Genomic DNA, 21583 nt, shown 5'->3' on the forward strand with positions numbered 1-21583 from the left:
GGGCTTGTGTTTTGATTTCCCATCCGGAGCTCTGAAGCGTTGCACACCATCATTCAAAACACGGAAGTAGTGCCTAGCAGAAAGTCAATAGTCGCGTTTTCCCGTATTTATTTATTTACATGTGGATCTAATTTTCATCTTTTATCATGGATGACCAAGAGATGCAACTCAAAGTCAGACGAGGTAAGTGTCACATATTTTATTCGTTTAACATGGAGGTTAGCGAGATGGCTAACTGAAGTTAGCCACTGAGTCAGTGTAATTTGACTTCAAGTGTTGCCCTACCATTTTAATTTCTGTTATTCATCGGACTTTATTTTATGATTTATTATTGTTTTGTCTACAGTGAGTGACAAGTTCACGGAGAGCATGTACGTCCTGGCTAACGAACCGTCCGTGGCGCTGTACAGACTGCAGGAGCACGTTCGGAGATCTCTGCCAGAGCTGGTGCAGCATAAGGTACTTTATAAATCCAGCCCAACACACACTTAACGACAATTAAATGATCCCCAGACACTTAATTAGAAACAAACGCAGATCTCATACAAGAGCTGTATTTGTAATTTTAGACTTTTCTGTAGTAACTTTATTGCCAATGTCACCGAGGTTTCAAATTTACCGGTAACTGTGTTTTTGTGGCGTAAACTGCAATTGAATTTTTTTCCAAGTGTTTTGACCCTCTCTTGGAGACAAATAATGTACTAAAAAGGTCTTGGGGCTGAAAGGCAGAGTAGTGGAGGTGGGTGGTTAAGTCTGATTTGATTTGACAGTCAGCTTGTGGACCATGGTTTCGGTCTAGCGTGGCCACTTTAGAGCGTGTCGTTATCCGCCGTGAGTACGGGTGTAAGATAAGGCGTCATACTCAGTGGACAGTTGAAGTGAATATATGTTTTAATATATATTTCAATTATTTGTCAACATAAGAAAAAAGTTAGATGAAGTAGCATCCGTTTTTCCAGACTGTATATGTCATGACCGATAGTGAAGCATGGTGTGGTTTCAATGCATTCATCGGACATGCCCACAGCTTTCAAAAGTGGAGAGAAGCTTCATTTTTTAAGCCTGGTTTTATATAGTTGGGAGTCAATTCGCCAGGGTCGTTAACAACGTCTCTGTGGTGTGTAAAATGTAAAAGACATTAATTCTCACTTCAGTGACTTTAATGTCCCTGTGCAAACTAAGATAATTGTACTTACTACCGGAGCTGTCTCTTCTCTTAAGTGGGTAATGCACAAGGTGACAAGTTAGGGCCCGGCATCATGACTAGTGCCACTGACATTGATCCATATTTCTGTCTTACTTGCCATCATTTCTCCCATAGACAGATATGCAGAGCTGGGAGGAACAAAGTCAAGGAGCCATCTACTCAGTCGAATATGCATGCAGGTTTGTCATGATGATGGATAGACATGTATGCATCTTAGTGGCTCTCCTCCATGCTTCTTGACCCCTCTCCTGATCTTTTGTTGTGGTTTCTACAGTGCCGTAAGAAGCATGGCCAACAGCAGCGTGTATTTCAAAAACATTGACAGCCTCCTGCGACAAGCCATCAGCATGAAGGAGCAAATCAGCAGCTCTCAAGGACGCAGGTAAGAAAACAATGATGCATGGCGATGTACCTGTAACCATTATGTCTTTTTGAAATTATCACCCAATCATTTGTTCTTTTTTTTGGATGGCATTTTCCTGAGTTTTTTTTGTTTGTTTGTGTCTGCCCTGCCCCCCACCTATGTTAACTTTGCATGATGCCAACCATTCTCCCAGTCCCCTTGTTGCTGCTTCACATGCCTCATCCACTTCGTCCTCCTCATGACAGAGCTATGTCCAAGGTCAGTACCTAATGACACACAAGTACAACAGGGGTCTCCTGAGAAACGATGATTTTGGAGGGAGAAGAATTTCGCCCGACGCAGCAATATACTGAAATTATGACAAACTCATCATAATTTACTGACAAATACACGATTATTGTGTCAAATTTGGGCCTGTTTATTTGATGACAAATATATTTTTCTGTTGTGTGAATGGCAATGGTTATACACAGGTTAATTGTTCCAATCCACCATTTAGAGGAAGAGCAGTTATTTATTCTGTCTGTCACTATACGTTGCTGTCATAGACGCACAAACAAAAACATATTTGCAGTAAATAAATTTCAGAAATTAAAATTAAGTGAATTGAATAATTTCCTGTGGCACATCAAATAATTTCTCATAGCACATGAGGTGGTTGATCATTGTATTGTTGTTTAAAACAATTTACAGAGTAGATTATCACAATTTATAGAGTCAAAAATGTGGATTTTTTTTTGCTCAGTTTCCAGATGGCCTGGAATCATTGAAGCTATTACATATCAGTAGTATGTCCATGCTGACTTATTGAAATCCTCCTCTTCATCAGCCTTTTGTCACACAAGGGTCGAGTCTTTGGCCGAAATCCCGGACTTGCGTGCCAGGACGCTCCTCATCTCGTTGTTGACGCCATTCCAGGGTTTAGCCTTTAGCAAAACCGAGTCTGAAGATAAGCTCCTGTGTGAGCGAGGACAGCTGCCGCCTCCGCTGTAGCTGTCCACATTGCCAGAGTGACCGCGCGACTCTTCTCCAACAGGGGGGTACTCCTCCTGCGGGTGGTGCCGCTGCTGATGTCTGGGGCTGCTGGAAGGTGTGAACGACATGTGATGCTGGAGGTGGGACGGTCTGCGGGGCACCCGCAGTTTGTCCACACCAATTTTTAGCTCACAGGGCCAAGACACGGGACTGTTGTTGCTGCTTCTGTGCTCGTTGCGAAAGAGAGTTTCGAGGTGGTCTTCTCGGCCGCGTTTAGCCACTTGGGAAACCTTGACAAGAGAATGGATCACCACTACCAGAAGGATCAAGATGCCGGAGGCCAGGACGGAGGCGCTGGCAATTCCCGTCTCCGCCTCAAATATGAGCAGCATAAAAATAGACATAGCTGAAAGACATGAGGGTAGTTACTTAAATGACTTTGTGATTAATCGTGCAAAAACATGAGTAATTGTTTCCTATATTAGTAGTTTAAACCGTAAATATAATCCAAACTAAGCTCCCAAAACAGGGGACGGCGGTGACTATAGTGGACAGCTTATCATGTTATCAGGTTACGGTGTACATGAAAGGGTTAATATCATTTCAAAGTGATTAATATTTCATTCAAAATAAAAGAGATAATTTGATTGTGAAAAATTCCACCAGAAGTGTATATGTGACAAAAATTCAACGAACAACCCAGGCTAAATTTACAGAAATTTCCAAACCGTAAGCTGTAAGAGAATGTGTTCAGAAAATGAATAATTAGAGCATGGACTGGAACTCAAAATCCCCGTTAAACAGCGTAATACAAATATTTGGCAGGGGTTTTTTTTTTTTTTTTTTGGAGAGGGGGTGGAATAAATAAATGGCATTTTTGTTTGTATCACTGAAAAGAAAATCTTTTCTATTTAGTGTAGTATAATACCCATAGTTGGTTTTCTTTGGAGCCAATGGATTACTGGTAAATGGATTGTTTTACGTGATGCTAAATGTTCATATCCATTTGGACAGTTGGACCTGAAACATAAGGGTGAAATTGAAGTTCCTTACACTTTTTTTTTGTCTTATTTTATCTGCAGAAAAAGGACGGTGGATCATGTTATGCCAAGGGATGCCGGAGAGAAGCGCAGCTCTGGAATGTGATAACCCTTCCCTGCATTTAGTCATTTTGTGGTGCTTGATTGAAGTGCGGTGGGAAAGGTCCTAATCCCCTTCACCCTCGAGCCCTGCCCCTCCAAGCACAAGCTGCTCAGTGGAACAGAGTAGACCAGTGCTGCCAGGTTCGGCTTTAAAAAAAAACACTTAAGTCATGGACGCCGCTCAAAGAGTGCATTGTTCTCTTGAGCTCGTGGGACAAGAACAACAGTGCTCTTTGCTCGCTCTGCTGTTGACTTCCCTGCCGACATTTTGCACATTAGTTGGAAAGGACATCCCCTGCTCTTGTTGTTGTTGTTTTTCGATCACAGTTTGATGCACACATCAGTGCGACACAATATTGATATTGTAATGTACTATTACCGCTTGCTGTATGGTATCAAAACATCAGCATCAAATATCACTTGCAGCAATGTGTCATTAGCACTACGGCACAGTGTTGGTGCACTGTTGAAATGTATCAGTACTCGGTTAAAAAAAGTAAATCAATTAATAGTGCGCTTTAATATTTGCTTATTTTTTTTCAAGGTCCTCTTCCATGTTGTTTTTGTCAAACAAGCAATTTATCGTGTATTACACATATACAGTACATAAATGTCTTGGTCTCAGTATGTGAGGCTTATGCTAAAATAAAAGCAAATTGACCAGGAATTAATATGAAAGACTGTTTATTTACCCACTTGAATTAGTTCTTAATTTACTCAACATTTTGACTTGCTCCCTTCTCAGCATATAGTCTGACAACTTCACAAAATTCAAATTTGAGGTGCGGTCCGGAGTCCTGTTTGATGTACAGGTAGTCTTCCATTATCGCTTGCATTACCCTTATAATGCATCACGTAGCAATATTGTTTCGCTATCACTTCGCAAGCAAGCATAAAATACCAATTTTGCCACAGTCTTGACACTTCAAATATTCATTTTGAATTAGGAAGCTGCCTTACTTCTAGTCGATATTTTTTTCTGATTTATCGTTTATCGCACGAGACGTGGTATCATGATACTGGGATACTCTCTGCAAAATATGGTGACTATAAATGTGCGAGATTCCCACCCTTTGTTTATACCTGCCAAATAGACCGAAACTCCAAGGCAGAACAATCCGATGGCCACATGTCGTACTGCTCGGCTGTCCAACAGGAACCAGTCTGCTCTGTGGAGACAATACTATACATTCACATACTGCAGTATGTGTCAACAAATTTAGAAGCTCATTAGTATTCAGACTGTTTCACACGTTCCAGAGGAAGGGGGCACTGGATTTGTAAGCCGACGTAGGAAAGGGCGAGCAAGAGGCCGTGCTGTGACTGTAGAATGAAAAGGTGACTGTTATAACGGGTTTATTAGAATTGAGAGGCAGGAACAAAGAGGGCATGGCTTTGTAGGATAGTGTGAACCTTCATTCACAGCTTTGAATTTTGCTCAATTACAATTTATGAATGTTGGCCTTGATTAAAATGCAATGCTGTCCTTGAGTAGGATCAAAACAGTTTAATTGAAGATTAATGACACACATACTGTATGTGACTTACTAACTCCTTAATTCACACACGGTGATGAGTCTTAATGCAGGTGAAATGGTAAATTATATTAAATATTGATGACGTGTGGAGATTATTCATTTGCTAAAAAATCTCAAGGATTGTAAAGTCAATATCTTGCTCAGGAAATTAGAATGTTTTCTCTAATCCACACCTTTCGCTCGATGGTGATATCAAATTCTTTGCAGGACCCCAAACGACTAAGCGCGCGTATGAATACAGTATATTAATTGACTATCATGCGGTCACAGGTGTGGTACACCATTAAAGTGACGCGGTTTGTTAAACCAGACTGGAACTACTTTTTTTTGGAAATGTCCAATGCTGTGAGACGTACAGTAGTCTGTATTTCACCCGTGATTTTATACAACTATTACCTTTCGGTGTCCAGTTCTCCTCGACACACCTCGGTGGAAAAGTAGCCATGTAGGAGACAGACCACCACCGAGCTCAGGTTAAGGGTGAGCGACAGAGCCGAGAGCACAGTCGACACCGGCAAAAGGAAGGCCCGAACGTTAGGAGGTACGACCGAGGGAGCGTACTCCTTTATGGCCGTGTGTTGGGGCTGCAGTTGGAAGATAAGAATGACCGACAAAACCGACATAATGGCCGATAGAATCCCCAGTAGAGACAGGACAACCACGGACCGCTGACTGTAAACGTGTGTCATTTTTTTTATCGAATTAAAAAGGTAAAAAGTTGTCTTCAGTTGAAGTAGTCCATTAAAAAAAGTGCGCCTAAATGGGAAGTGTGTGTTTCCGAGTGTGCGTGAACGTCCCTCCTCCTTCTCAATATGCCGTCTGCCCATGTGATGTGCGTCCAATCCTCAGATTACTAATTACCCAGTACAATGGATTTTTACACAGTAATTTAATGCCCGTTTACCTTTTCCCAATCTACATGTAGAAAATGTCAAATGTTGGATATGTGTATTCAAAACACACATTCATTGCGTCTGGATATGTGTATTCAAACGTTTAGTAAATGTAAAATTAAAATGTCCACGGCTAGTTGCAACAGAGAGACTAGTAGAGGCACACATTGGCACAGAAGTTGACAGCCTTGCAAAGGTATTGGTTGATTCATGAAGCATGTCAAAGCCAAAAGGTAAGCAGAGGTGCGGAGTTGGCACATCTTAGGAAAAAAAACCTAAGCAGGCTGTTTGAGTGATGTGCCTTGAGCGCATGCTGTAGCTTGCCAAAAGCAGAAGTGAGAGGTTTCAGGAAAACGGCAGGAAGATATTACGAGCACCTTTTATAGACAAAACAAGATATTTGGTTTTGATAACACTGGCACATAGATGCTCTTCGTTCACCCTTTTATGGCATTTTGTTTAGCATTAAGGTAGCAGACAAAATAAGTTTTGTAGTTGTTTTAAATCACGTGAAGTGAAGTGCTGTCTGTCCAAGTGAAAATCTTTTGTGTTGTTTAGTTTGTCAGTAAGTTTCAATGTGAACACTTTTTTTTTCGCCAAAAGGCTCAAAATAACTTTTTTTTTCAAAGCAATTTTGCAAATCGGTGACTTCATCCGCGGGGCAACTTTCTATTTTGTGGAGCAACTTTTTGAAAATTAATCACACTGCGGTGAAGCGAGAATTTTTTTTTAAGGAATGAAGAATTGCTGCAAAAACTTTTCTGTTTAATATTTATATAGTTCTGAATAGATAGCATGGTCTTGTAGGTGTAAGGTGACGCGGGGTGTTTTTCCTGTCCTTACTTTAGCTTACAATGTTTAGAGTAAAGCACGAATAAGACACGCAGAAACCTCCGTGAGTCACAACAACGTCCCCTAGCTTGCCGGGAGTCAAGGTGCACAATCCCCTGGACATCGTTTGTTGCTAACTATTGCATCAGCATAGATTTTTTTTTTTGTTGTCGTTGAGATGCGGATGAGGATGATGTTTTGTGAGTCGGCTTCCGATGTAAGCGTGCTTGTCATCTGACTGCGTACATTTCTTATTTTTAGTGTGTTGCATTGTCACGTTCTTAAAATAACAGTCAATCATCTGGCTGGCAGTGACATTTGTATCCTATTGACTTTTCATTTGGCTCTTTAGTTGTCTATTTTCTCTGTAAAGGCTGTCACTGACAATGGGTCAAATTGAACCGGAATACATGGCAGACCTCAAAATGTAATTAATAACGCAGCAGTTTGATGGCGACATCCTGCTTTCGTACCAGTTGAGAAGTTCTGGTTTACTACGGATGTGTGGTCTTTTTTTCCCCATTATGTCGGCCTATGATATGCAGTTTTTCAGATGTAAAAGGGAAGTCACCCCCCCCCCCCAAAATTTTTAACGCAAGAATACGTTGGATATCTCAGCACTAGCCAAAACAGGGTACTGCGATTTACATGTATTTATTTAGTTTATGGAATAAGAATTAAACACAATAATTAAAGTGAAGTGACAGAAGCTACAGTAGATACAGTGGGCCATTGACCTATGCTGGCTGACAGATTGCAGAGGACGATGGATTTTTGAGGAACGGATGTGTACTGCTGAAATAGAAAATATACACCGGTCATGAAATCGGAAGTGTAGGAAAGTGTTAAGAAAGCATTGGACATCAAGTGCCTCTGTGCTATATTGTCTGTCTGCAAGTGTTGCTCCATCGTTTGTGTTCGTATATCCATTGCTGAAAGGGTGCAAACATCGATGCTGGTTTTGTTACTGGGTCTACGTGTGTTTTTCCCATGTGCATTTGTAAGTGAGCAGACTATCGTTCATTGTGTTTTGATTAAATACACAGTGTTTGATCCCCTACGTTTTGCTGGCTGTGGTAATAAACAGCTTGACGTCAGCACTTGGCTCTTGTTTGAAAAATTGCCACTAGTTAGCGCTCCAAACTCAAATCTTTGCTAGTAACCCAAGATAAAAATTTGTGCGAGCGGCGGCTTATATCTCAAAACTCAAATTTGGGCCACTTAGCCTATTTCAATGAAACATTCGGTTAATTATTAATTTCATCAATTTGTTTCAAATAAACAATTTTAATACGCATTTGACTTTTACAATGAGCTTGTCCTTATGTCAGTTAAAAAAAAAATCAAATGTGGCCCATGCCCACAAAAGTTTGCCCACTTCAGATCTAAATTGCATTTCAAAAAAATCCACCAAGGAGCATGTTAGTAACTGTAACTTCTCTTCAGTGTGTTCCTACTAGATGGACCATTGATGCAAAAATGGCGAAAGGGAAGTCTGTGTTGGATTTGCTTGCAAGCATGGTGACAGAAGGAGGAGGAGGGTGGATACAGTCGGCCAGCTGTGTGAGGGCAGTGCTCTTGTTCTACATCAGGTTGATACACTCGCACTACCACACACACTTCCTCCTCTGGACCGGACCTCTCCTGTGCGTTCATTGATGTGCAAGCGCCTTCGAGTGTAAACAGAGAGAGGTGAGATTTCAGCATATTTCATTTGTGCGACCGAATAACTGGTTGCTGTGCAATAAGCCATGTCTTTATTAATAAAAAGAGATGGTCGGCAACTCCATGCTATTCTTAAACCGACGTCAGCGGGGTCAACAGGTTAATTTGTGCGTGGAAATCTTTTTTTAAAACTTACATGGAAGCGCGGCGCCAACTTTTTGTTATGAAAATTGCATCTTCGTCCAGATGGATTCATAGGGAGGCAGATTTGGTTCTGTTGCCATGCTGACATGATCAAAAATATCAGGGCAATTCAATTATCTCCTTTTAAAATTAGACAAATATTTCCTGCACATTATTGCACTTGGCAAAGGCCTGTTGTTGAACCGCTTGGCCCCACTCGCATGTGCAATGATGAAGTAATCCGGCAAATGTTTCTATCTTGATAGCCGCCCTAATAACGCTCAGTCTGAGAGGAGATTCATTTTTATTTTAATTATTCTGCTTGTCCTGTGCACTGAGACTGCAACCACAATCACAAACAAGAGCTTTTCCGGTCATTTCCATGTTCGTCAAGAGCCATTATGCTCTTTATGTTCGTATCTGCATGACACCTTTAATTTGTTTGCGACTGATATTAATCAATTGTATGGCTCATATTGTTTGGATCAGCCAGACCCTTTGCGCTAGGTTGCAGGAAGTTCAATTTTCAGTCCTGTGGTGATCATTCCACTTTTTTTGTCTTTTGCCATTCTGCTACTTTGTCTTGGTGACATCACCAAAAAAAAGGCAAATTCATTTAAAAGCACTTGTGGAGTTATTATAGTAGACCACTGGCGATTCTTAAAATGCAGTGCCCCTCCTGGTACACAAAAAAAAAAGGAATCGCTGTATAAGAGGAATTCAGTTATATTTAACACGAGCTGGTTCGCCGCCCTGCGGGCGGCTCATCAGCTAATTCCTGCGGAAGGCTGGTAAGGTGGGCCTTCGGCCCACAAAAGTGTTGTTGCTTGGTTCTACTTTTTGTTCATCTTCATTGCTTATCGCGAAAATAGAGATGTTTAGCTCTACTAAATTACTAACAATTTCATTGCAATGCTTGTGGGTAAACAACATTTTTTCGCTAAGATGCCCGCGCGATCGTAGTGAGCCACTGCCTGAGCGGCGCAGTGGCGGCGCGCAGCGGCACGGTGAAGTAGGTACGTTTTGAAAAGGGACAGACGGAAGGACAGACCGCGTGCGGGATGACGCGCAATATATATATAGATTTAAGTTGATCACATTTCATCTTTAAGAGAAGTTTTATTTTCGATTTGTATTTCGGTACAAATCATCAAATAATGTTTTTAATGTATTGGTTTTCTTCTCTCTATTGATGCGCTACGTTGTTGATCATACTGTGCATCTTAATGTTACAGTGGCTTACAATAATATGAGTTTGTTTTTTGTTTTTTTAATAGAACCGTTTTGTACTGCATTTCACTACTTGATATGATAGCGGTACTTTGAGAACAAAGTATTTTTTAGGTGGTACCGGGTGTAAATAATTTTGGGGGTGGTGGGAGGGGAACGCTCCAGTTAACTATCACTGAAATTGTTGGAGTCAAACATGATGAGGATTTCAACTCCAAACTGAACTTTTACTTTTAATGCACATTTTTCCAGGATGAATCAAACTATTCATTTTTTGGGGGGGGGCGGGGTTGTTTTTATATGGTCTACATTAATGCATGTCACAATCACATCAATGAAATGACTCCCAATTAACATCTGCCCTGGCCATCGATCAGATTTGATATGAATATGATTATCTCAGCACTTTATAAGGTAATATGCCAGGCATTTCCTCACTAAATGCCCAAGATGCCTGTCTACGCAGCACACGTCAGGGGTCATGGGAAACGTTGCCGCCATATCCGCCAAGGCATCATAAGCAGTAGGGGACAAGTCTCCAAAAATAGAAATACATGTGCATTATTGAAGGGGGGAAAAAACCAGTGGAAACTCCTTCGGACGAGACAGACAGGTCAAGGGTTCAGACGTGCGGTACTCGACAGACTGTAGACGTCTGCACAGTTCCGAGGTTCTCGGTTCCAAACTTGGCGCTGGCCTTCCGGCGTGGAGTTTGCGCGATCTCCCCGTATTTGTGTGGATTTTCTTCAGGTATGCAGCATTGTTGTCACATTCCAAAAAGGATGCCTTTGCGCCATTTGAAGACTAAATCCTTCGGAGGTGTGAATGCGAGTGTGGACGCTTGTTTGTTTTGCCCTGTGATTTATGCCCAAAGTCACCTAAGATAGGCTCCAGTGGTATCGTTCATGAGGACATAAGTGAATGGATGGATGAATGGACAGCCATTTTACTTTTTAAACTTTGACACGAGGGTAAAATGAAATAGACCCCTTTAAAACACATCTCGGAAAATAGGTTTTGGACTAGATTTCTGTTGTAAAAAGGAACAATGGGGAATCAGTTCTTCACATTTCATTTCAGACCTTATAGTTAAGAGGATGGGAGAAAACCCGCAGCGGCTCCTCTTGCAAACAAATCGGCCGATTTTGAAATGGCTTATAACAGCCGATGAAATCGGATTGGCCAATTTCTCTGTCTGGCCCCAACATTCTATGGACAAAATTCTTCAAATAGACTTATGTACTATCACGTTCTACTTGAATGCATTTCTACTGTTTTTATCATGTATTCATCTCTTATGGGAAAACAGCATTAATTCATTGCAAGCATCTCAAGTCCCCGTGGTAAGAGCCTGGTGTATTTTTACCCCCATGAGGCGATGCAAGCTAAAGTTAGCGTGGCCCCTGAAGTCCACACAGTCTAACACCCACACTGTCTGGCTTACCGTGCCGGGTCGGGCTGGCAGCAGTGCACGACCGCGTTGCTCGTTCCCAAGAGACCTGGTTAAAAATACTGTATAGAACGGATTTTTTTTTTTTAAACAAAGGTTGTTTGGCCAATAGTGAGAGGCTCGCAGTTGAAGGAAAGTTGTGAACCTATACGAGCCGCCCACTCTTCTCTCATGCGTGGCCTTGAGAAGCCCTGATGAGAACTGAAGAGGGTCAGCATACGTGAGGACATGGGTGGATTGCGGTGCGCCCGATGACGTCCATTCGTCCAAGTCACGGCCATTTTTTATTTATTTTTTTGGGTCCCCCAAAAAAGCCTCAGCAGAGGCAGTCGGCTTGAAACCATGCAGTCATTTGTACGACAGAACTGTTCAGTGGTGTGTTAGGTTGAAGTTTGTGCAATATGGCCTTAAAAAAATCAGATTTTTTATTTTAATAGAGCCACCTACCCCTTCGCTTATCGGGAAAAAACACATTACGTTTTGCTCGATTTTTATTTCTTTCTGGGAAGCGCTTTTTTTCCCCTCCTGGTACTAAACAAGCTTTGAAACTGTTCACTTTTCAAAAAAAAGTCTATCAAAGTTGCAAGCAAAAGATGAAGACCAGTACCTGACATTGTAACTTACAGTCCGAGTAAAATTGCGACCAATAAATCTATGGCGACTATTTGAATCTACACCTGAAACTTTTTGGAAAAATACATTTCGCTTGTGCTTTACTTTTTCTCTCACGCGCTAACCTGTTTTCACATCGGTTTCTAACCAGAGGAAAAATGGGAAGAAAGAAAATACAGATTTCTCGCATTGTGGACCAGAGAAACCGACAGGTGAGCCGAATACAAATGATTTATCTTTATTTTTACTGAAATTATTCCCAAACCCATAGGAAATTTTTCAATTTCACTGAATTGCTCTCAAAATTATTTATTTGAAACAAAAATTGGATCAATTTGTCTGTGCCAATGATGTAGAGTGGGAGGCAGAATAATTACATGCTCTTCCACTCAATTGCACAAGGTAAAATTAACATTTTAGTCGTGTGATTGTGTGCTGTGCTATTTTTTTTTTTTATTTTGAACTGGATTGCAGGTGACGTTCACCAAGCGCAAATTCGGCTTGATGAAGAAGGCGTATGAGCTGAGCGTGCTGTGCGACTGCGAGATCGCCCTCATCATTTTCAACAGCACCAACCGACTTTTTCAGTATGCCAGCACCGACATGGACAAGGTTCTGCTCAAGTACACGGAGTACAGCGAGCCGCACGAGAGTCGCACCAACACTGACATACTGGAGGTTGAGAGATTTCACCAACTTTCGTTTAAGAAAATGTTTGCGGCTTTCGGGGGTTTGTCCATTCTTGGTTCTTATTTTGTGTTTGCTCTCAGACTCTGAGGAGGAAAGGCCTCGATCTGGACACCTCGGAGCTTGACGGCGAGGAGAGCATGCAGGTGACGGGCCATAAATATCAAAATGGCGGCGGGGTGGATGTGTCTGCGGGTTGCCAGCGGATCTATGTCAGTACACACCCACACACAACTCACGCACGCATACAGTCGATGCTGGAAAGTAACAAAGTACAAATACTTAAGTAGATTTTTCACGTATCACTACTTGGAGGTTTTTTGTTTTTTTGCTTTGTTTTGGATTTTAAATATCAAAATAGGCGGGGTGGATGTGTCTGCGGGTTGCCAGCGGATCTATGTCAGTACACACCCACACACAACTCACGCACGCATACAGTCGATGCTGGAACGTAACAAAGTACAAATACTTAAGTAGATTTTTCAGGTATCACTACTTGGAGGTTTTTTGTTTTTTTGCTTTGTTTTGGTTTTTAAATATCAAAATGGCGGCGTGGTGGATGTGTCTGCGGGTTGCCAGCGGATCTATGTCAGTACACACCCACACACAACTCACGCACGCATACAGTCGATGCTAGAAAGTAACAAAGTGCAAATACTTAAGTAGATTTTTCAGGTATCGCTACTTGGAGGTTTTTTTTTTTTTTTTTGCTTTGTTGTGGTTTTTTGGTTGTTGTTGTTTTGTTTTTTTTTGTTCCTGACAATTGTTTTTTTACTTTTACACCGTATATTTGTGAGTGATATCTGAACTTTCTATTCATACCTTTGTCATAAAATAAATTTCAACCCCCAAATTACAAGAGTTAAAAAAAAATTGGATGGATCATAAAATAAATGTCATCCTCCAGATTACAGAAGGGTTTAAAAATATGTGTGGATCATTACTTATTGGCTGGAAGATCCACCTCGTTGCGTTTTTTGTGCTCTTCCTATGACACTCTAAGATGCCTTAACCCTGTCTAAACGAAAAGTAGTACTGTAGTTGGGGTCAAGGAAGTATGTTGAAGTGATGCATTTGGACTGAGAAGCTTCGATCTCTGTATTTTGGGGAGGAGCTAATTTTACCCTGAGTTACAGGGTTACTGGAAGTTACAGAGTCTTGACCGTGTGTGAACATTTATGCATGCTTCGGATTCATTTTTTTCAAACTCAAATTATCTGTAAGCTATTCATTTTTGAGTGGAGTGTTGTAAGAGAAATTTGAAATCATGTTACTTTTTTGGCAGAACGTTGTTTATACGTATTTACTTTTTGAAATATTGTGATTACCGTTAATTATTTTGGGGCAAGGTCTTCATTAATTGTGCGTTTCTTGGGTTGGAGGTTGTTTTGTTTTGGGGTTTTTTTTGCTTTTTGCTATTCATGAGAGGGCGGCCCGGTAGTCCAGTGGTTAGCACGTCTGCTTCACAGTGCAGTGGTACCGGGTTCGATTCCAGCTCCGGCCTCCCTGTGTGGAGTTTGCATGTTCTCCCCGGGCCTGCGTGGGTTTTCTCCGGGTGCTCCGGTTTCCTCCCACATTCCAAAAACATGCATGGCAGGCTGATTGAACACTCTAAATTGTCCCTGGGTGTGAGTGTGGGCGTGGATGGTTGTTCGTCTCTGTGTGCCCTGCGATTGGCTGGCAACCGATTCAGGGTGTCCCCCGCCTACTGTCCGAAGACAGCTGGGATAGGCTCCAGAACCCCCGCGACCCTAGTGAGGATCAAGCGGCTCGCAAGATGAGTGAATGAATATTCATGAGAAGGCTCCGTTCTTCCCCCAAAATAGTGGCAATAAACCGTGTCTAATGAAGTGACTTGTGAGTGTATTTGATCATCACATCACTCTCCAGGCGCCATCCCTGCACTCCACGGAAGCGCCGTTCCCGGTGTCGGAGAACAGCTTCCCAGTCTCCTCCGGACCCGACACGGCTCCCCACAGACTCCCGGCATTTAAATGCGCCAGCCCGGTTCCTGCAACGGCTCACGGCTCCTTCATGCCGCCGCACTCAGGTATAGAAGAAGCGTCCACACGCATAAAGATTTTCATTCGTCTGCTGGCTGTGTGGCGGTCTATCCTCATACAAGTTGTTCCCATAGTCTTGAAACTGTGTGCAGCTGTCCGTCACCTCAAAGGAAGTGAGTCACGCAAGTGCATTGGGTGTATTTTATGAAACTTGATTTTTTTTTTTTTCACCGCTGTGGCCACCTTTGGTTTCTGTCTGCAGTTGTTGTCACACCTGTTTTTGTGATGATGTCATTAAGTCTGACTCCACTGTGATACTTTAAGCAGTTTATAAAGATATAAAGAGCAAGTGATAATGACATTCATTAAAACTGTATTGTTTTTTTTGCCTCAATGAATTTTATTTTTTCCCAATACCAAACAAGCTATGAAACCATTTTTCCCCCTAGCATTAGCTTCCTTAAACTTTGACATAATCATATTAATTGAAAAAACAGTAATTCAGTTAAAATTGTGAATATTTTGCATATATCCTAATAATTAGTTCATTCTTTTAAGAAAAAAATATATTTTTAATGTGAATATCTCCATTAGGGCTGAGCGTGTTTTATCAAGATATAAACATTCAAGGCAGTATCGAAAATTAAAACGATATCAGTTAACTCAATTAATCGTTCGATACAGAGGTCACTCTGCTATGTGTACGTACCGTATTGAACAATATATATATATTTTTTGTGTGACAATAAGCTCTGCAACAGACTGTTTCCACAATTCTCTGTGAATTTGTTGTAAAATCGGCAAAGAAAACACACCAATGGCAATCCTGACTGTCCTCTTCACTACACATCCATCATCTGGGCCCATCATATGGAGCAGGTATTTGTTGTAATACCAACTGCATGCCGCTCCATTTGGCACCATCGTTTTCTTTGATTATAATCAGAAAAAGTCCAAATGGGAAATCTCAATCCAATTTTGATTAACTGCCCAGCGCTCAAAGAAAGTCAAATTTCAGCCTCAACTGTTGTGTTTCCTTCCACCCTTTCTGCAAAATATGCAAGAGAAAGAAGAAGTGTGAAGGTATCACAGTTGCTCGCATCATCTTTTTCACTTCCCTCCGCAGGTATCGGCTACTCCGTCTTCTCCCAAATGAGCCGAGGGCTCCACCCGAAGACACCTCCTCCTCCTTCCCCTCTGACCCTCCCAGGAGACGGGGCCCATCAGGGCTCACGCACCGGGCCGAACGCCGCCGTGAACCGCGGGCTCCTGTACCAGACGGGCCTGCACGGCGCCATGGGCAAAGCCGGGCTGCTGGGCCACACTCTGGCTGGTTACGGCCTCGCCTCTCCTGGAGCTTCGGGTAGCTTACACTTTAATTCTTCCTCTTATCATTTCATCATGTATGACTTTCGGATTTGTCTATTTTTCTATCAGAGTACAGCCCACCAAGTTTCTATCACTCTGTGAGTCTGCCGCGAGGCGCTGTGAACTCCTGGCAAACAACGCAGCCTTCACACCAGCTCCAGGGGCCTCATGTAAATCAAAGGTAAGGATGCATTCAAGTACGCTCACCAGCCACACTAACCTGATAATTCCCTTTTGTTGTTCCCAGGATGTCCACCGGTGTCTGCTCTTTCTCCTCCACCTTGATGAATACTCCCTGCCTTGGCGGCATCCACATCAAATCTGAGCGTAGCTCTCCTGAGCAACACGTGGCCTCTCCCGCCACCTCCCCTCTACACGGCCTCGGGCAAGAGCATTCGCCCATGAGCAGGCCCAGCTCGGACCTCCACAGCCCCTCGGTACCAGAGCCCGAGACATACTTGCCCGATGGAGGGGATGGGGGAATGCCGAGACAGTCGCACATGTGTGAGGGATGGCGGAGATAGCTGTGCATTTAATGGACATTATTAGGTACATATGCACAAGCTGATGAAATCCAGAGCGTGAACTTGACCAAAAATAAAATCAGCTATTACTCAAAGCGCATGGTTGCCTTTAACACACCAAGTTTTGATGGTCACTGTAAATTAATGTCATTAGCACATTTGTAAAAACTCAATACATTTGATAGCTCTTGTGTTGGGTGCCATCGGATTGCCTATGTGTACCTAATTAACTGTCCAGTCTTCTCAGTCAGAGCTGGTCTCTGCTGGGTGTTGTCTATCGGTGTTGTTTTCAGCCCCTCACACGTCAGTGGATTGTTCACATTAAAAAGACGCACACACGTTTGGTGGTTTGATTTGTTTGGCACGATCATAAAATGAAAATGTTCATGTAAATCCCATGAATAAAAACCAATTTAAAAGTCTGTCCAGTTCCATTATAACAAGGGTAACCACCATTAAAAATTACAAATGACACAAGAATGTTGTTCTCCAGATGTATTTGGTAAAAAAGAGAACGGAATGGACAACATTGCATCAGGCAACTAAATGTAGAGCATATTAGAATGCAAAACAAATGGTTAAAGTATATTTTTAATGAGGGATGGACATTAGAAAACAATATCTCAACACATGTACACGAGAGTCAACGACATGATCGAAACAACCCAGTCCAGTCTAGAACTTCTTCCCTTTACGCAATTTGTTGTGGCGCCAAATGTTTTCCTTTCGAAGACGCTTCCAGTAATCCCAGCTGTCCTCCTCCAGCTCGTGAAGCATGTACGGTGCCTCCAGGTTTAACTGAAAGAGCCTAAAATAGTAAAATACCCATTTTACATGGACGGAAGAAAGCGGTTATTAAACTGGGGTGTGCATGGGAGAAAAACATGACTTCTGACATGTTGTTTTTATTGTAGAGGAATTGAGTATTCAAGGTCTACAAATGAGCTGCCTCATTAGTTCAACAAAGCCACATGCTGCATCACCAAGGCGTAGGCTTTTTTTTATGTAGCCAAGAGCATTTGCCAAAATGATTTTCATTGAATTTCGCCATGCGCCAGTGTAATTACATTTAATGACACAAAAACCTAACAACCTCTGTCCTTTATTTGCAGTTATATTGAAGTTATTTGCCAAGTACGGCAATAATACAAATGTATCTCAAAATGGAAGGAAGAATTGTTCTTACCACTCTGGATATTCCTGAACGGGTTTAAGTTTGGGGTCTTCTCCCTCTTTGTAGATGTTGACCCCGACTGCATAAGAAGTCAGTCTTGCTGGATCTTTGCACACCTCTGGTCCTTTCAGCTCCTCTTTAACCATCCCCTTGCCTTTGCCTTTAGCGGCTGGAGGAGCGAGCAAAATGTAATTGTTATTAAAAACATGTCGCCCTTGTTAAGGAAATGATATTAACATTTACTGAAAAACGACTTTACTCACCCACTTTTTTCGCATACCCACACGCCTGTAACTTGTTTAACGCGTTAGTCCTGCGTATGGTGAGTAGTGGTGCATTGTTTGCAATGTGTCTGGTAAACAATGCGACGCTAAATAAAGCGGGGCTGGTCATTTCTGCAGTGTTTGATTTACTCCGAACGACATTAGCGCACCATGCTACAACTTGACATTCACTCTTCTACTTCTGCCCACTCTGTTGTGACACTGCTTGTAAAACCTGCACTGCCCTTCTGTGGATGAAAACCTACACTACATGCTATTTTGCGAGCCTGTGTCTGAAATTCATCTCCTTCGGATCCATATCGATCTAAGATATGATTAAATTAAAAAAAAGTATGTCCGAGCGTTTTAAATGCCGAGTTAGCTTCACCACTGTAGTTTTGACGTTTGATATTATTCTTCTGGGCCTTTGTTCCTTTTGGACGGAAATACAAACTCCATACTATTTTACCAATTATTTTATTCCTGGGGCGGCACGATGACATACTGGTTTGCACGTCCGCCTCACAATGTAGAGGTGTAGGGTTTGTTTCCTTATTGTGCGGAGTTTGCATCTTCTCCTCGTGCTTGCGTGGGTTTTCTCCGGGTACACCGGTTTCCTCCCACATTCCCGAAACATGCATGGCAGGCTGATTGAACACTCCAAATTGTCCCTAAGTGTGAGTGTGGACGCGGATGGTTGTTCATCTCTGTGTGCTCTGCAATTGGCTGACAACCGGTGGTCCCCGCCAACTGCCGAAGCGAGCTGGGATAGACTCCCCACGCCCGCGACTCTCGTGTGGTTAAGCATATTAGAAAATGTATGAATGTATTTTATTTCTGACCTGAATATCTCCATGTTAAACGTGTATATATCTAGATTTAGATTGGCTACTTTATAACAAAGCCGTTTTTAATTGTCGATTGCTTGTCGTCCTGTCATCCGTCTCCTGATGGCGCTACGCAGCTCTAATGCTTCTTTGACAATCTTTCGTTGATACCAAAGAAGAAGAAGACGCACTGCAGCTTTCAGGAAAACATGTCGGAATATCAACATGTCCAGAAAAGTGCCCTGAAAATTAAGGGCGTGGGAAGCATTTCTTCTGGGAAAAAGTAAGTAAAACGTACAGGTTAGTTAGTTAATTGCCATTTTAACGTTTCCTTGGCAGAGGTGGTCTATTTATTATCTTTCAATTCACGTCGCTCGAATGTTAGCCTTCGTGCTAATAAAAGCGTTAGCTGTTATTTTGGTGAATCGTTCACTCTGAAGTCTGGGGTCAACAAACAAAAACATTAAGTTAAAGCACCCACCACTTGACCTTAGATACGATTGAACAAAAAAAATAATAATACAACAACAACCTAGACACCTCCAAGATTCTCATGGCTACACCATAACGCCAGGTTTAACGCTTTCTGTTATTTCACACTGCCTATCACTGAGATTGTATTTAATGTCGGTACTGTGGAACAGCACTGCTTCCTACTTAGAGCTTATAGGGACATATTGAGGACACTGACATCACAATACGTGTCGCATTTTACACCTTAAAATAGTCTGTTTCTGTTTTTCCAATTTATGCACAATATGTAGTGCATATGTAGACATTATAAAGAAAGTATTTCCCACAACGCACGAGCGTTTACTGTAATGCAGCTACAGTATTATAAATCCCATATCTGTCACAACCGAATGTTGATGACTTTGTTCCAGGAAGAAGAAGAAGGACAAGGAGAGCAAGCATCGCATGGAGCAGGTGGCGACCAATCAAAACGATGAGGAGTTGAAAGCCAAACGGGCATACATGGACAAAAGGACGCCTGCGCAAATAGCCTTTGACAAAATGCAGGAAAAGAGGGTATGTATATTTTGGGGTACAGTGGGAGATATTTTCCTGATTACGTAACGGTACGGTACAGTAACGAGAAAAAAAGTTTAAATCTCAGTATGTTATAATATTGTATTTTTCAAGGTTTTTTTTCTTCAAGTTAATGTGTGATCCAAAAATGAGGTAGATGAGTTGCATGTTGTTTTTTAATAGCACCCACCGTTGCTGAATTTTACACAGGCATCAAACTGCTCTTCTGAGGGTTTTCCTTCATTTCTACCTTGTAAAATCACAACTTTGTTGTCAACGGATGAAGCCATTTTTCTTTCAAAAAATACAAATGTATTCTGGTGGCATGATATGGAAATATATATTTGTTTTTAAATATTCCAACTATTTTTTGTTCTTGAAGAAGTAGCCTTTTGTGTTAAGTTCTTCAAAGAATGTTTTTTGTTGTTGTTCAATACCAAAAGAAATTCCAAATAACTTTTCTGCCTGAAAACACAAGTTTATTTTAAAATTCAACATAAAAAACTATTAATTTTTCAAGAGGAAACATTTGTTTCCTCTTGAAAAATATAAATATGTTGCCTTTTCTTAAACCTTTTTCATTAAAAAGGTTTTTTTTTTCAAAACTACAACTCATAAAAAAATATTTCAAATGATGATCAATTCCTTCTTTTTCCCTTCATTTTGTAAAAGTGGTTGCTCTAGAAAAGTAAGGACTCGCTGTTGCAAAAAATAGGAATTTCATAAATGGTGGCATTTTTTAATGATTTTTACCTGAACTGTCTAAAACAGAAACAACTTCAGAAAGTATTTTGTTGATGGAAAAAATACATTTTGGTTGAGGAAAAAAAATACTCTGGTTGGGGATTTCTTTCTTGAAAAATAGATATTGTTAAACAGTTTTTTTCTTGAAGAAAAATACTAGTTATCCTGAAAAAAATCTTGAAAGATTTACTTTTTTTTGGTAAAAATTAGTCTTTTTCTTTCAAAAATATCTTTCTTGGAAAAAATTGGATTTTTCTTCAATAACACTTTGAAGAAAAGTTTCCTTGAATAAAGTTTGAGCTGTAAAATATCCAAGTAAGTCCTTTAGACTGATTTGAACTCTTTTCCCGACAGCAAATGGAGAGAATTTTGAACAAAGCCTCCAAAACACACAAGCATAGAGTGGAGGTATGTCCTCACACACATTTGACTTTTTGGAATCCTGTTTCTTTTCTTTCAGCCAAATATGTTCAATTTGATGTGAAACAGCATTGAATTTAACTTTTTATTTTTCCTGCAGGACTTCAATCGCCACCTGGACAACCTGACAGAACATTATGATATTCCGAAAGTCAGCTGGACTAAATAAAGTTTCCATTTTTGTTTTTTGAAAGTTACGTTACAACATTTTTATGTATTTACAATTAAAAGTTACTCAGTCACATTTGGTCGTTTCCTGTCCTAAGTCACAAGTGTCTTGTGTGCTGTTTTGAATGAGTAATGAGAATCATGTGATGGAATTTCATCAAGGATCACACTGGAATGTTTTACTTTTGTGCAGTAAATTGAAAAAAAAATCCTGGAGTTAAAAAAAAAGTGTCTTAAAATATGACCTCGGAAGCATAACCCTTTCTTTTTAAAGAAAAAAATATTT

General features: G+C 41.2%; 6 protein-coding genes across 9 annotated transcripts in view; 3 read left to right on the top strand and 3 right to left on the bottom strand.

The window, feature by feature from the left end:
• rfxank (regulatory factor X-associated ankyrin-containing protein) overlaps positions 1–21583 on the bottom strand; it is a 77281-nt gene that overhangs the window by 3052 nt on the left and 52646 nt on the right. The gene's annotated exons all lie outside the window — the stretch shown is intronic.
• borcs8 (BLOC-1 related complex subunit 8) lies at positions 5–4355 on the top strand. 2 transcript variants are annotated; one of them, XM_052074903.1, is made up of 5 exons: positions 5–183; positions 347–459; positions 1322–1386; positions 1482–1589; positions 3629–4355. In XM_052074903.1, exons 1-5 carry the CDS (start codon positions 147–149, stop codon positions 3690–3692), a joined length of 387 nt encoding a protein of 128 aa, XP_051930863.1. In that variant the 5' UTR covers positions 5–146; the 3' UTR covers positions 3693–4355. The 2 variants fall into 2 exon arrangements, with proteins under 2 accessions (XP_051930863.1, XP_051930864.1); XM_052074904.1 differs by lacking the exon at positions 3629–4355 and adding an exon at positions 1765–1829.
• tmem221 (transmembrane protein 221) lies at positions 1966–5992 on the bottom strand. The gene is made up of 3 exons (XM_052074863.1): positions 5623–5992; positions 4772–4857; positions 1966–2952 (listed from the first exon to the last, which is right to left on the bottom strand). Exons 1-3 carry the CDS (start codon positions 5913–5915, stop codon positions 2408–2410), a joined length of 924 nt encoding a protein of 307 aa, XP_051930823.1. The 5' UTR covers positions 5916–5992; the 3' UTR covers positions 1966–2407.
• mef2b (myocyte enhancer factor 2b) lies at positions 5557–17094 on the top strand. 3 transcript variants are annotated; one of them, XM_052074835.1, is made up of 9 exons: positions 5557–5706; positions 8397–8642; positions 12242–12302; positions 12565–12768; positions 12861–12989; positions 14668–14827; positions 15907–16143; positions 16218–16329; positions 16396–17094. In XM_052074835.1, the coding sequence occupies exons 3-9, from the start codon at positions 12249–12251 to the stop codon at positions 16670–16672; spliced, it is 1173 nt and encodes a 390-aa protein (XP_051930795.1). In that variant the 5' UTR covers positions 5557–5706; positions 8397–8642; positions 12242–12248; the 3' UTR covers positions 16673–17094. The 3 variants fall into 3 exon arrangements, with proteins under 3 accessions (XP_051930795.1, XP_051930798.1, XP_051930797.1); XM_052074838.1 differs by having other exon boundaries at positions 12861–12923; XM_052074837.1 differs by lacking the exon at positions 8397–8642 and having other exon boundaries at positions 5611–5706.
• Positions 17246–18328, bottom strand: mrpl54 (mitochondrial ribosomal protein L54). The gene is made up of 3 exons (XM_052074902.1): positions 18110–18328; positions 17859–18015; positions 17246–17480 (listed from the first exon to the last, which is right to left on the bottom strand). Exons 1-3 carry the CDS (start codon positions 18237–18239, stop codon positions 17348–17350), a joined length of 420 nt encoding a protein of 139 aa, XP_051930862.1. The 5' UTR covers positions 18240–18328; the 3' UTR covers positions 17246–17347.
• On the top strand, positions 19130–21326 carry fam32a (family with sequence similarity 32 member A). Its single transcript, XM_052074907.1, has 4 exons — positions 19130–19219; positions 19821–19965; positions 21064–21117; positions 21230–21326. The coding sequence occupies exons 1-4, from the start codon at positions 19146–19148 to the stop codon at positions 21296–21298; spliced, it is 342 nt and encodes a 113-aa protein (XP_051930867.1). The 5' UTR covers positions 19130–19145; the 3' UTR covers positions 21299–21326.

The sequence above is a fragment of the Hippocampus zosterae genome, chromosome 8, assembly GCF_025434085.1.
Source record: "Hippocampus zosterae strain Florida chromosome 8, ASM2543408v3, whole genome shotgun sequence".
Classification (NCBI taxonomy): Eukaryota; Metazoa; Chordata; class Actinopteri; order Syngnathiformes; family Syngnathidae; genus Hippocampus; species Hippocampus zosterae.

Coding starts and splice junctions, on each gene's coding strand:
- borcs8 (XM_052074903.1), top strand. CDS start 147: ATGGATGACCAAGAGATGCAACTCAAAGTCAGACGAG. Junction 460..1,321: donor CAGAGCTGGTGCAGCATAAG/GTACTTTATAAA, acceptor TTTCTCCCATAG/ACAGATATGCAGAGCTGGGA. Junction 1,387..1,481: donor TCAGTCGAATATGCATGCAG/GTTTGTCATGAT, acceptor TGGTTTCTACAG/TGCCGTAAGAAGCATGGCCA.
- tmem221 (XM_052074863.1), bottom strand. CDS start 5,915: ATGACACACGTTTACAGTCAGCGGTCCGTGGTTGTCCTGTCTCTACTG. Junction 4,858..5,622: donor GGAGAACTGGACACCGAAAG/GTAATAGTTGTA, acceptor TTGTCTCCACAG/AGCAGACTGGTTCCTGTTGG. Junction 2,953..4,771: donor AGTTTCGGTCTATTTGGCAG/GTATAAACAAAG, acceptor CATGTCTTTCAG/CTATGTCTATTTTTATGCTG.
- mef2b (XM_052074835.1), top strand. CDS start 12,249: ATGGGAAGAAAGAAAATACAGATTTCTCGCATTGTGGACCAGAGAAAC. Junction 12,303..12,564: donor TGGACCAGAGAAACCGACAG/GTGAGCCGAATA, acceptor ACTGGATTGCAG/GTGACGTTCACCAAGCGCAA. Junction 16,330..16,395: donor GGGCCTCATGTAAATCAAAG/GTAAGGATGCAT, acceptor TGTTGTTCCCAG/GATGTCCACCGGTGTCTGCT.
- mrpl54 (XM_052074902.1), bottom strand. CDS start 18,239: ATGACCAGCCCCGCTTTATTTAGCGTCGCATTGTTTACCAGACACATT. Junction 18,016..18,109: donor TGGGTATGCGAAAAAAGTGG/GTGAGTAAAGTC, acceptor TCGCTCCTCCAG/CCGCTAAAGGCAAAGGCAAG. Junction 17,481..17,858: donor GTTCAGGAATATCCAGAGTG/GTAAGAACAATT, acceptor TTACTATTTTAG/GCTCTTTCAGTTAAACCTGG.
- fam32a (XM_052074907.1), top strand. CDS start 19,146: ATGTCGGAATATCAACATGTCCAGAAAAGTGCCCTGAAAATTAAGGGC. Junction 19,966..21,063: donor ACAAAATGCAGGAAAAGAGG/GTATGTATATTT, acceptor TTTTCCCGACAG/CAAATGGAGAGAATTTTGAA. Junction 21,118..21,229: donor CACACAAGCATAGAGTGGAG/GTATGTCCTCAC, acceptor TTTTTCCTGCAG/GACTTCAATCGCCACCTGGA.